A 13041-nucleotide genomic window follows, 5' to 3' on the forward strand; every position below is an offset into this window, starting at 1 on the left:
CAATGGCGGTGGGCTTTATACCACTCCAGCCGATGCTTGGCATTGCTCATGGTGATCTTTGGCTTTTGTTCAGTTGCTCAACCATGGAAACCCATTTCATGAAGCTCCCAACTAACAGTTCTTGTGCTGACGTTGCTTCCAGAGGCAGTTTGGAACTCGTAGTGAGTGTTGCAACCGAGGACAGACGGTTTTTACACGCTACCCTCTTTCAGCACTTTCGGCGGTCCCGTTCTGTGAGCTTGTGTGGCCTACCACTTCACGCTGAGCCGTTGTTGCTCCTAGACGTTTCCCTTCACAATAACAGAACTTACAGTTGACCGAGGCAGCTCCAGCAGGGCAGACATTTTACTAAATTACTTGTTGGAAAGGTGGCATCCTGTGACGGTGCCACGTTGAAAGTCAATGAGGTCTTCAGTATGGGCCATTCTACTGCCAATGTTTGGCTATGGAGATTGCATGGCTGTGTGCTCGATTTTATACACCTGTCAGGAAGGGGTGTGGCTGAAATAGAATCCACTAATTTGAAGGGGTGTCCACATACTTTTGTATCTATAGTGTGTGTACACACGTGTGTTGTTGCATCATACCATCGATAAGCCTATCTTCCCCATCACATCATGAAAGGTCATGTTGATGTTCATTTAACCTCAGCCTCTCTCTCTCTCTCTCTCTCTCTCTCTCTCTCTGTCTCTGTCTCTGTCTCTGTCTCTGTCTCTGTTCTCTTTCTCCTCTCCCTCTATCTCTCTCTCTCTCTCTCTTTCTCCTCTCTCTCTCTCTTTCTCCTCAGATATCCAGGCTCTAAGCGTCAGTCCACCAGGTAGGTAGAGTATACATCTACAGTGATTATAGCAGTTCAATATTAGTCTACTTTATTATCCCACATGGAGAAAGTCATGTGTCCATACACACCATTCTAAAACCCAATAACAAGTACTGTTTTATGGCACTACTAATACTTGTCAACCACAAAGCATTACTGCTGTTAGAATAACAGAAGCCCTGACATAATCTGTCCTCACCACTGTGTTTTCCTCTCTGCTGTTTACAGCTGAACAATCAGTCAGACTGGTGAATGGGAACAGTTCCTGTTCTGGGACAGTGGAAGTCTTCTACAGAGGAGAGTGGTTAGGTCTATGTTCTATGTGGTTGTGGAGCATGATAGAGACTGAGCTTGTGTGTATTGAGCTGGGCTGTGGGAATGCTGTAGCTGAATCTAGAGGACCTCTGGTTGAAGAGGGAAGAGGAGGAGCCACACTAATGGGTTGCAGTGGAGATGAGTCTACTATTGCAGAGTGTACCATCCATGGAGGAGGACCTGGTTTCTGTAATGGTAGATATTATCATCATGTGATCTGTTCAGGTAAGACACTGATAATATTGAGAGATTTGATTTGTACATTATACAAGATTAGCATATATCATGTTTTATGTTTTTTTCATTTCATTTCATTTTTATTTTTTTTATTTTATTTCACCTTTATTTAACCAGGTAAACCAGTTGAGAACAAGTTCTCATTTACAACTGCGACCTGGCCAAGATAAAGCAAAGCAGTGCGATAAAAACAACAACACAGAGTTACATATGGGGTAAAACAAAACAAAGTCAAAAATACAACAGAAATACATATAATATACAGTGTGCAAATTTAGCAAGTTATGGAGGTAAGGCAATAAAATAGGCTATAGTGCAAAATAATTACAATTTAGTAATAACACTGGAATGATGTGCAAGAGATGATGTGCAAATAGAGATACTGGGGTACAAATGAGCAAAATAAATAACAATATAGGGATGAGGTAGTTGGGAGGGCTAATTTCAGATGGGCTGTGTACAGGTGCAGTGATCGGTAAGGTGCTCTGACAACTGATGCTTAAAGTTAGTGAGGGAGATAAGTGTCTCCAGCTTCAGAGATTTTTGCAATTTGTTCCAGTCATTGGCAGCAGAGAACTGGAAGGAATTGCGGCCAAAGGAGGTGTTGGCTTTGGGCATGACCAGTGAGATATACCCGCTGGAGCTGCAGACTACGGGTGGGTGTTGCTATGGTGACCAATGAGCTAAGATAAGGCGGGGGATTTGCCTAGCAGTGATTTATAGATGGCCTGGAGCCAGTGGGTTTGGCGACGAATATGTAGTGAGGACCAGCCAACAAGAGCGTACAGGTCACAGTGGTGGGTATTATATGGGGCTTTGGAGACAAAACGGATGGCACTGTGATAGACAACATCCAATTTGCTGAGTAGAGTGTTGGAGGCTATTTTGTAAATGACATCGCCGAAGTCAAGGATCGGTAGGATAGTCAGTTTTACGAGGGCATGTTTGGCAGCATGAGTGAAGGAGGCTTTGTTGCGAAATAGGAAACCGATTCTAGATTTAACTTTGGATTGGAGATTCTTAATGTGAGTCTGGAAGGAGAGTTTACAGTCTAACCAGACACCTAGATATTTGTAGTTGTCCACATACTCTAGGTCAGACCCGTCTAGAGTAGTGATTCTAGTCGGGTGGGCGGGTGCAAGCAGCGTTCGGTTGAAGAGCATGCATTTAGTTTTACTAGCATTTAAGGGCAGTTGGAGGCTACGGAAGGAGTGTTGTATGGCATTGAAGCTCGTTTGGAGGTTTGTTAACACAGTGTCCAATGAAGGGCCAGATGTATACAAAATGGTGTCGTCTGCGTAGAGGTGGATCTGAGAGTCACCAGCAGCAAGAGCGACGTCATTGATATACACAGAGAAAAGAGTCGGCCCAAGAATTGAACCCTGTGGCACCCCCATAGAGACTGCCATAGGTCCAGACAACAGGCCCTCCGATTTGACACATTGAACTCTATCTGAGAAGTAGTTGGTGAACCAGGCGAGGCTGTCATTGGAGAAACCAAGGCTATTTAGTCTGCCAATAAGAATGCGGTGGTTGACAGAGTCGAAAGCCTTGGCCAGGTCAATTTAAAGAGAGTGAGAGATGTTAGATGTATTTAAACATTATATTTGTGTTTGTCATATTGGTTTATGGGAGATGTGCATGGGCAGATCATTGTAGTTCAGATGTTACTGAAGTGAAGCTGCCTGATGGATGTCCAGCTGTTTATTTTCTATAAAGTGAAGTGAACTTATTCCTGTCTCCTGCCTGCATTATTCCCAACCCTGTCCTGAGTGACTAAGAACCCATTTCTACCTCTTACAGTATCAAACATAGCAACCTACAATCTTTTATCCAACATATTTGTGTTTAGTCCTTGACAGTGTCATCAACAAAACGGATTGAATGTTCAACCAACTCTTTTTCTCCAGAGTCTGTGCAGCTTGTGGATGGAGATGGTCTCTGCTCTGGGAGACTGGAGGTGAAGTCCAGTCAGTCCTGGGCCTCAGTGTGTGAAGCTGACTTTGACCAGCAGGATGCAGAGGTAGTCTGTGGGGAGCTTGGCTGTGGGGCTCCTGCAGCTCTACAGGGGGGGCTCTATGGAGAAGGTGAGGGTCAGACCTGGGATAAAGAGTTCCAGTGTAAAGGCAATGAGTCCCTTCTCCTGGACTGTGACACCTCAGACAGAAAAAACAACACCTGCCTACCTGGTAATGCTGTTGGACTCACCTGCTCAGGTAAGAAACAGTTTGTCACTCAATCAACATTGTTTCTCGCCTGGAGTGAAGAATATGAGAGGCAATATACAGTGGGCTCCAAAATTACTGGCACCCCTGTTTGGCAATGCACAAACAATACTTACAGAAATATAAACAATATAATTATAGAGAGAAACTGAAAATACCAACATGTGAGAAATACTGTACTATATTAATGTTCCAATGGAACCCACCAAAATCATTTATTGATTAAATTAAAAATCAATGTCCTCCAAATCAAGGTTTCACAATTAATTGCACCCTTAAAGATTATTGTAAATAACATCTACCAAAATTAAACCAGTGTTAAGTGAATATTTTAATCTCAATGGTTGAACTCAACTATTTCAGTGTCTCTGTGCGTCTCCCAAAAGGTTGTAATGCTTTTGGATCAATAAACAGACAGAGTCCCGGTCTGCATAGTCAGGCCTTTATTCATTGAGAATTCTGTTATCACAATTTCAGAGTCCATCTTTTATACTCACACGTCATACAAAAACCCCACCCCTTTTAGGCGGGCTGTTTTCCTCTGCTCTCCTAACCATCAGGTCACACACACATGTTCTTATCATAGGCTGCATTCCTTAGTTATCGCCGTCCTCATACTCCTTAAAAAGCCTAACCGTTTCTCTCCTCCCTTAATTGGGAGGCCTCTTTATCTTGGTTTCCCAGTTGTCTGTAGCCAGTTCTCCTTGTCCCTTGTTGTCTGGTCTAAGTCTTACTCACATTGCTAAATAGTAGCTCAATGTCATAGTCTTTACTGGTCCTACACTCACACATTCTAACACATTTCACACAGTTTCAGGGTGTAATAATTAGTCATTAATAATTATTCTATCAACCAGGAATTGAATTCCACTTATTTAAGTGTATCTAAGTCTTAAGGAACTATATTGAGCCATTACATCACTTCCTGTTTCACTAGGATATAAAAATGAGGTAACACGCATACAATATCCCTTTGTCATCCAACACCATGAAGAAAACAAAATAACTGGCAGTTCAAAACATTTTACATTACATTTTAGTCATTTAGCAGACGCTCTTATCCAGAGCGACTTACAGTTAGTGAATACATATTTTTTATACTGGCCCCCCGTGGGAATAGAACCCACAACCCTGGCGTTGCAAACACCATGCTCTATCAACTGAGCTACATCCCTGCCTGCCATTCCCTCCCCTACCCTGGACCAATTGTGCGCCGCCCATGAGTCTCCCGGTCACGGCCGGCTGCGACAGAGCCTGGATTCGAACCAGGATCTCTAGTGGCACAGTTAGCACTGCGATGGAGTGCCTTAGACCACTGCGCCACTCAGGAGTAGATGGTCGTAGACCTTTATAAATCTGGTAATGGCTACAAGAAGATCCACAAACGATTGAATATACCACTGAGCACTGTCAGGGCAATTATTAAAAAATAAAAAAGATATGGAACAGTTGAAAACCTCACGGGTAGAGGACGCAAATGCATTTTGCCCCCCAGGATAGGGAGGAGGATGGTGAGAGAAGCAACAAAATCCCCAAGAATAACTGTGAACGAATTGCAGGCCTTGGTGGCGTCTTGGGGTCACCAGGTTTCAAAAAGCACCATCAGACGCCACCTCCACAACCACAGGCTCTTTGGAAGGTTTGCCAGAAGAAAGCCCTTTCTGACCCCAAGACACCGACGCAAGCGCTTTGAGTTTGCCAAATGTCATTTACATTATGACTGGAAGAAGGTGCTCTGGTCAGATGAGACCAAAATTGAACGTTTTGGTCAGATACAGCATCGACATGTTTGGCGTCGAAACAGAGATGCATACAAGGAGAGGCACCTCATACCCACTGTGAAATATGGTGGTGGGTCAGTGATGATTTGGGGCTGTTTTAATTCCAGAGGTCCAGGGGCACTGGATGGCATAATGAATTCCACCAAGTATCAGGCTATTTCGGCTGACAAAGAAGGCTGGGACTTGGCCGTAGGTGGAGTTTCCAACAAGACAATGACCCAAAACATACCTCAAGATCCACACAGAAATGGTTCTGTGACAAAAAATATATATGTTCTGCCATGGCCATCTCAGTCAGACCTCAATCCAATCGAAAATCTGTGGGCTGATTTGAAGATGGCAGTTGATAAGCGCAAACCCAAGAATGTGAAGGATCTTGAAAGGATCTGCATAGAGGAATGGTCCAAAATCCCTCCAAATGTGTTCCTTAACCTTGTCAAACATTACAGGAAAAGACTCCATGCTGTTATCCTTGCCAGAGGTGGTTGCACTAAGTACTAAATGAGGAGTGCCAATAATTATGAAACCTTGATTTAGGTGACTTTTATTTTGTATTAAATAATTGTATGATTTTGGTTGGTTCCATTGAAACATTAATAAAGTACAGTATTGTCTATATTTTTTTAAGTATTGTTGGTGCAGTCAGGGGTGCCAGTAATTTTGGAGCCCACTGTAGATGTGTTTTAGTGTGAAAATAGTAAGATTACTGTCTCTCTCTCTTCTTTTCTCAGAGCCTGATGATGTGAGGCTGGTGGGAGGAGGCAGTCGCTGTGCTGGTGGAGTGGAGCGGTACGACCAGGGAGAGTGGAGGACTGTGGGAGCTGATGACAGGGACAAGGAGGCTGTAGCTGCAGTAGTGTGTAGACAGCTGGGTTGTGGCTCCACTGTTTCAGTACTACCTGGAAACACCACTAGAGGGTTTAGAGATGTCTGTTCTGGGTCTGAGTCTTCACTGAGGGAGTGTTGGAGAACAAATAATCTCTTTCCTGTAGTCACAGTGATCTGCTCAGGTAATATCAAGATATTATAATTATATTCAACTGATTTCCTTCATTCATACAACTTCCTCTTCCCCTCTTACAATGACTGTTTAGCTTGTCAGTCTGCTTTGCAAAATAAATCACTCAGTCAAGTAGGAATCAAATACAACTTAAATATCCCAGAATGCTTTTGTATTTGAGTGTTATCTCAGTGAACGTCTCTACTCACCACAGGTCATGTTATTGTCATATCTAAATGAGGAAAGTAGTTGAGGAGCTACGTTTTCTTTTTCTCTCCTCTTGTTCCAGATGTCCTGCTTCAGCCTGATATCAACATATGTTGTCTCAGTGACTGTAGGCCCACTACTCATGTTGCCCTGTGAGGGAGGGTGGCTAGCACTGTTACATGCTGATGTTATTGTCATATCTATAGGAAACTAGTTGAAGAGGTTTTTCTTGTTCTCTTTTATTGTTACAGATCTCCTGGTCCAGCCGGATATCTTCCTGACTGACTCAATGGGAGGGGTCTCCAGGGGCCACCAGGGGCCTGAAGTTTTTAGGGGCTACAACTTCACCATCACCTGCTCCACTCAGCCACAGTACCCAGGAGGCTCCTTCCTCCTCACGTTCACCGGCTCCAACAGAACCCAGACCCAGCCAGCTGTCAATCACTCTGCTGCCTTCCTCTTCCCTGCTGCAGATGACTCTCACCAAGGGAACTACAGCTGTGTTTATGACAGTTATGTTTTCTCTCATAACTTCTCCTTTGAGAGTGAGCTCCTCTCCCTCACCGTCACAGGTAACTGAACATGATCCAGACTTATAACTTTGTCGTTGACAGATTTCCCACAGATCTATGTGATGATGACCAGTCCCCTCATCAAAGGTGTTTCTGTTTGCAGCCTCTCCTCTGCCAGCCTTCATCATCAGACACGTTGTAGTGCTGCTGATCCTACTGACAGCCATCACCACCTTCTACCTGTACTACAAGGTAAAGACATTTACTCAGACGTTACAAGTCATTTAAATGTTTGTGTCTTTGAGCAGGGTTCAGATTCTACATTGGTCTAGATCTGTGTTTAAGGTGTGTGATTAACCAGATGTGTATCTTTGACTTGTGTTGCACTATCTTGGGTTTGTTCTTCAGTAATGTACTGATTATAAATAATAAATATAATAATGAGCCATTTAGCAGACACTTTTATCCAAAGCGACTTACAGTCATGTGCGCATACATTTTTTTAACGTATGGGTGGTCCCGGGGATCGAACCCACTACCCTGGCGTTATAAGCGCCATGCTCTACCAATTGAGCTACAGAGGACCAGCTATGAGAGAACGAGAACGAGGGAGAGAACGAGAGGGGGAGAGAACGAGAGGGGGAGAGAACGAGAGGGGGAGAGAACGAGAGGGGGAGAGAACGAGAGGGAGAGAACGAGAGGGGGAGCGACACGGACAGAGAGAGAGAGAGAGAGACAGAGAGAGAGACAGAGAGAGAGAGACACCAGTGGCAAGGTGACTGTGAACATGGATGTGTATCAAACAGGCACAACGACAGTACAGGGACAAAGTATGAGCAATTCAACGGCTCATACACGAGACATATGTGGCAGGGACTCCAGACAATCCCAGATTATAAAGGGAAAGCTAGCCACGTATGGGACACCGACGCCTCGCTCCCGGACAAGATAAACACCTTCTCCCGCATTGAGGATAACACAGTGCCACCGACGCGTGTGGTGAAGGTAGATAGCAACACCTCTGCCACCCTGATCCTCAACACAGGGGGCCCATAGGGGTGCGTGCTCAGCCCCTTCCTGTACTCCCTGTTTACCAGTGACTGTGTGGCCACGCACGTCTCCAACTCAATCATCAAGTTTGCTGATGACACAACAGTGGTAGGCCTGATTAACAACAACAACGAGACAGCCTACAGGGAGGAGGTGAGAGCCCTGGCGGAGTGGTGCCAGGAAAATAACCTCTCGCTCAACGTCAACAAAATGAAGGAGTTGATCGTGGACGTCAGGAGACAGCAGAGGGAGCACGCCCCCATCCACATCAACGGGGCCACAGCGGAGAGGGTGAAAAGGCTTCAAGTTCCTCGGCGTGCACATCACTGACAACCTGAAATGGTCCCTTCACACAGACAGTGTGGTGAAGAAGGCGCAACAGCACCTCTTCAACCTCAGGAGGCTGAAGAAATGTGGTTTGGCCCCTAAGATCCTCATGAACTTCTACAGATGCACCACTGAGAGCATCTTGTCGAGCTGTATCACCGCCTGGTATGCAACTGCACAGACTGCATCCTCAGGGCTCTCCAGAGTGTGGCGCGATCAGCCCAACACATCACCAGGGGCACACTGCCTGCCCTCCAGGACATCTACAGCACCCGGTGTCACAGGAAAGCCAGGAAGATCATCAAGGACCTCAGCCACCCCAGCCACAGCCTGTTCACCCCGCTACCATCTAGAAGGAGGAGACAGTACATGTGCATTAAAACTGGGACAGAGAGACTGCGACAGCTTCTATCTCCAGGCCATCAGACTCTTAAACAGTCACCACTAGCCGGCCTCCGCCCAGTACCCTGCCCTGAACTTTAGTGACTGTTACTAGCTGGCTACCACCCGGTACTCAACCCTGCACCTTAGAGACTGCTTCCCTATGTACATAGTCATGGAACACTGGTCCCTTTAATAATGTTTACATACTGTTTTACCCACTTTATATGCACAGTACATTCAGGAAGTATTCAGAGCCCTTGAATTTTGTACACATTTTGTCACGTTACAGCCTTATTCTAAAATTGATTAAACCTATTTTTTTCCTCATCAATCTACACACAATACCCCATAATGACAGTGAAAACAGGTTTTTAGAAATGTTTGCAAATGTATTGAAAAGGGAAAAAAAGAAATACCTTATTTACATAAGTATTCAGACCCTTTGCTATGAGACTCGAAATTGAGCTCAGGTGCATCCTGTTTCCATTGATCATCCTTGAGATGTTTCTACAACTTGATTGGAGTCCACCTGTGGTAAATTCAATTGATTGGACATGATTTGGAAAGGCACACACCTGTCTATATAAGGTCCCACAGTTGACAGTGAATGTCAGCGCAAAAACCAAGCCATGAGGTCGAAGGAATTGTCGTAGAGCTCCGAGACAGGATTGTGTCGAGGCAAGAGGCACAGATCTGGGGAAGGGTACCAAAACATTTCTGCAGCATTGAAGGTCCCCAAGAACACTGTGGCCTCCATCATTCTTAAATGCAAGAAGTTTGGATCCACCAAGACTTTTCCTAGAGATGGTCGCCCGGCCAAACTGAGCAATCGGGGGAGAAGGGCCTTGGTCAGAGAGGTGACTAAGAACCCGATGGTCACACTGACAAAGCTCCAGAGTTCCTCTGCGGAGATGGGAGTATCTTCCAGAAGGACAACCAACTCTGCAGCACTCCACCAATCAGGCTTATATGGTAGAGTGGCCAGACGGAAGCCACTCCTCAGTAAAAGGCACATGACAGCCCGTTTGGAGTTTGCCAAAAGACACCTAAAGACCCCAGACCATGAGAATCAAGATTCTCTGGTCTGATGAAACCAAGATTGAACTCTTTGGCCTGAATGCCAAGCGTCACGTCTGGAGGAAATCTGGCACCATCCCTACGGTGAAGCATGGTGGTGGCAGTATCATGCTGTGGGGAGGTTTTTCAGTGGCAGGGACTGGGAGACTAGTGAGGATTGAGGGAAAGATGATGAACAGAGCAAAGTACAGAGATCCTTCATGAAAGTCTCTGAATGTCCTTGAGTGGCCCAGCCAGGCCTGGTCTTGAACCGGATCTAACATCTCTGGAGAGACCTGAAAATGGCTATGCAGTGATGCTCCACATCCAACCTGACAGAGCTTGAGAGGATCTGCAGAGAAGAATGGGAGAAACTCCCCAAATACAGGTGTGCCAAGCTTGTAGCTTCATACCCAAGAAGAGTCAAGGCTGTAATCGCTGCCAAAGGTGCTTCAACAAAGTACTGAGTAAAGGGTCTGAATACTTATGTAAATGTGATATTTCCGTTTCTTATTTTAATACATTTGCTAAATGTCTAAAAATCAGTTTTTGCTTTGTTAATATGGGGTATTGTGGGTAGATTGATGAGGGGGAAAAAAATATTTTATCCATTTTAGAATAAGGCTGTAACGTAACAAGATGTGGAACAAGTCAAGGGGTCTTAGTACTTTCCAAAACCACTGTATATCCTGTATTCTAGTCATGGCTCATCCTATATAAATACTGCTGTACACACTTTTTCTATCCACATACTGTCTATACTGTCTTTACACACCATTATATGTATATATACACTGAGTATACCAAACATTAGGAACACATATTTACAGTATATATATTTATATTCCAGACTCTGACACTGATTTCTTTATTTATTGTATTTTTCTGGATTATGTGTATTTATTTTGTTGCTAGGTATTACTGCCCTGTTGGAGCTAGAAATATAAGCATTTCGCTGCACCTTCGATAACACCTGCAAATCTGGGACAAATACATTTGATTTGATTTGAAATGTCTGACTCTTGGTGCTGTGTCTCCCTAGACCACCAGGAGGCAGAAGAGAGTGAACAGGGTGAGCAGCATGGATCTTTATGTTGATGCCAATGCCATGGAGATGGTCTCTCTGAACTCCAGAGCTGAAGCTGGACCGGGAGAGGAGAGAGCAGCCCAGGGGACTGAGTAGGAGTAGAATGATGCTGACCCTACATGCTGATCTTAGGTCAGTTTTGTGTTTTGAACTCGATGGTCAGCAGTAGACTGGTGTTTAAAATGTGGTGACAAACCTTAAGTGGTTCTAATTTTAATAACATTTTCAGAATTAGTTTATCTTTTTATAACCTTGGAAGAAATCTAAAAGGAGTGACTGCAACCAACATTATTAATTTTTGTTTGTTTTGTACCACCATGGTACCGTGGGGTTTTGGGTACCGTGGGGTTTTGGTAACATGGGGTTTTGGGTAACATGGGGTTTTGGGTAACATGGGGTTTTGGGTAACATGGGGTTTTGGTAACATGGGTTTTTGGGTAACATGGGGTTTTGGTAACATGGGGTTTTGGTAACATGGGGTTTTGGGTAACATGGGGTTTTGGTAACATGGGGTTTTGGGTAACATGGGGTTTTGGGTAACATGGGGTTTTGGTAACATGGGGTTTTGGTAACATGGGGTTTTGGGTAACATGGGGTTTTGGTAACATGGGGTTTTGGTAACATGGGGTTTTGGGTAACATGGGGTTTTGGGTAACATGGGGTTTTGGTAACATGGGGTTTTGGTAACATGGGGTTTTGATTATTTTTAGAGTAGCTCAATTACGTCTGTTTTGTGTTCCAGAATGTATTGCTACTTTTAGCTTTTGTCTTTATGTCTTTATCTTATTTAGTGTTTCTCTTAGATTCTTTATCTTGAAGTGTTTCCATTATTAGTTCATGTATTATTATAATCATCTGTTCATTCTTTGTATTTTGAAACATCTGAATAAAGGGGTCATCTTTTTCTCAAGTCATTTTAGTTTGTTGTAGGGGATTGTTTTGTTGCTGTTGTTTACCTCTCATGATGTTATTGATTATAAATGTTATGATATTGACTGATGTAGATTATTGTTATGTTGTTAGTAGTATAGAGATAATGATGTTATTCATTATAAATATTATGGTATTGATTATTATGTAGATTATTGTTATGATGTTTGTACTATATAGAGATATTTGTGTTATTCTCTTATGATCTGTGGGTTACAGAGAAAGTATAGTACTTAGTTCAGGTCTGATATACATTAAATTGTGAATATGCTGTGTGCAAATCAATCAATTAATCAAATTAAAGTAAATAAATATGGTAATATATATCAATGATCTCAAAGGTATTGTTGAGAAGTGTTTATTTCATATTTGTGATGTGAGTGCAGATTATGTTGATGTTATGTTAATTACCCTTTACAGATAAAGACCTGTTGCTCTCTAAACTGCCATGTAATCACTGAATGCTTTTAATAAACTCACAGGCTGTCAGTCTTGTGTGATTTCTCTCTTGGAAAGACTACAACATACAGTATGAATTAACTGAGATCAGTCTTGTGTGATTTCTCTCTTAGACTACAACATACAGTATGAATTAACTGAGATCAGTCTTGTGTGATTTCCAACCAAGTTTTTCACACATATGAAAATGATAGTAGATAGCTGGATGGAAGCAGTGTAGAAAAGTAACCAACTGTCATACTTGAGTAAAATAAAAGATACCTTAATAGAAAATGACTCAAGTAAAAGTGAAAGTCACCCAGTAAAACATTTGGTTTTAAATATACTTAATGATCAAGAAAAAAAGTATATAATTTATTTCAAATTCCGTATATTAAGCAAACCAGGCAGGCAGCACGTTTTTTGAGGAAGTGTGTTCCACTACTAACAGAGGAACAAGGGGAAGTGTGTTCCACTACTAACAGAGGAACAGGGGGAAGTGTGTTCCACTACTAACAGAGGAACAGGGGGAAGTGTGTTTCACTACTAACAGAGGAACAGGGGGAAGTGTGTTCCACTACTAACAGAGGAACAAGGGGGAAGTGTGTTCCACTACTAACAGAGGAACAGGGGGAAGTGTGTTCCACTACTAACAGAGGAACAGGGGGAAGT

General features: G+C 43.4%; 1 protein-coding gene across 1 annotated transcript; it reads left to right on the forward strand.

The window, feature by feature from the left end:
* The first annotated feature begins 1257 nt into the window (after positions 1-1257).
* LOC121563386 (scavenger receptor cysteine-rich type 1 protein M130-like) lies at positions 1258-11328 on the forward strand. Its single transcript, XM_045218541.1, has 6 exons — positions 1258-1360; positions 3283-3588; positions 6110-6388; positions 6837-7157; positions 7261-7349; positions 10957-11328. The coding sequence occupies exons 1-6, from the start codon at positions 1258-1260 to the stop codon at positions 11095-11097; spliced, it is 1239 nt and encodes a 412-aa protein (XP_045074476.1). The 3' UTR covers positions 11098-11328.
* The last annotated feature ends 1713 nt before the right edge of the window (positions 11329-13041 follow it).

Source organism: Coregonus clupeaformis, unplaced genomic scaffold, assembly GCF_020615455.1.
Source record: "Coregonus clupeaformis isolate EN_2021a unplaced genomic scaffold, ASM2061545v1 scaf1650, whole genome shotgun sequence".
In the NCBI taxonomy this organism is placed as follows: domain Eukaryota; kingdom Metazoa; phylum Chordata; class Actinopteri; order Salmoniformes; family Salmonidae; genus Coregonus; species Coregonus clupeaformis.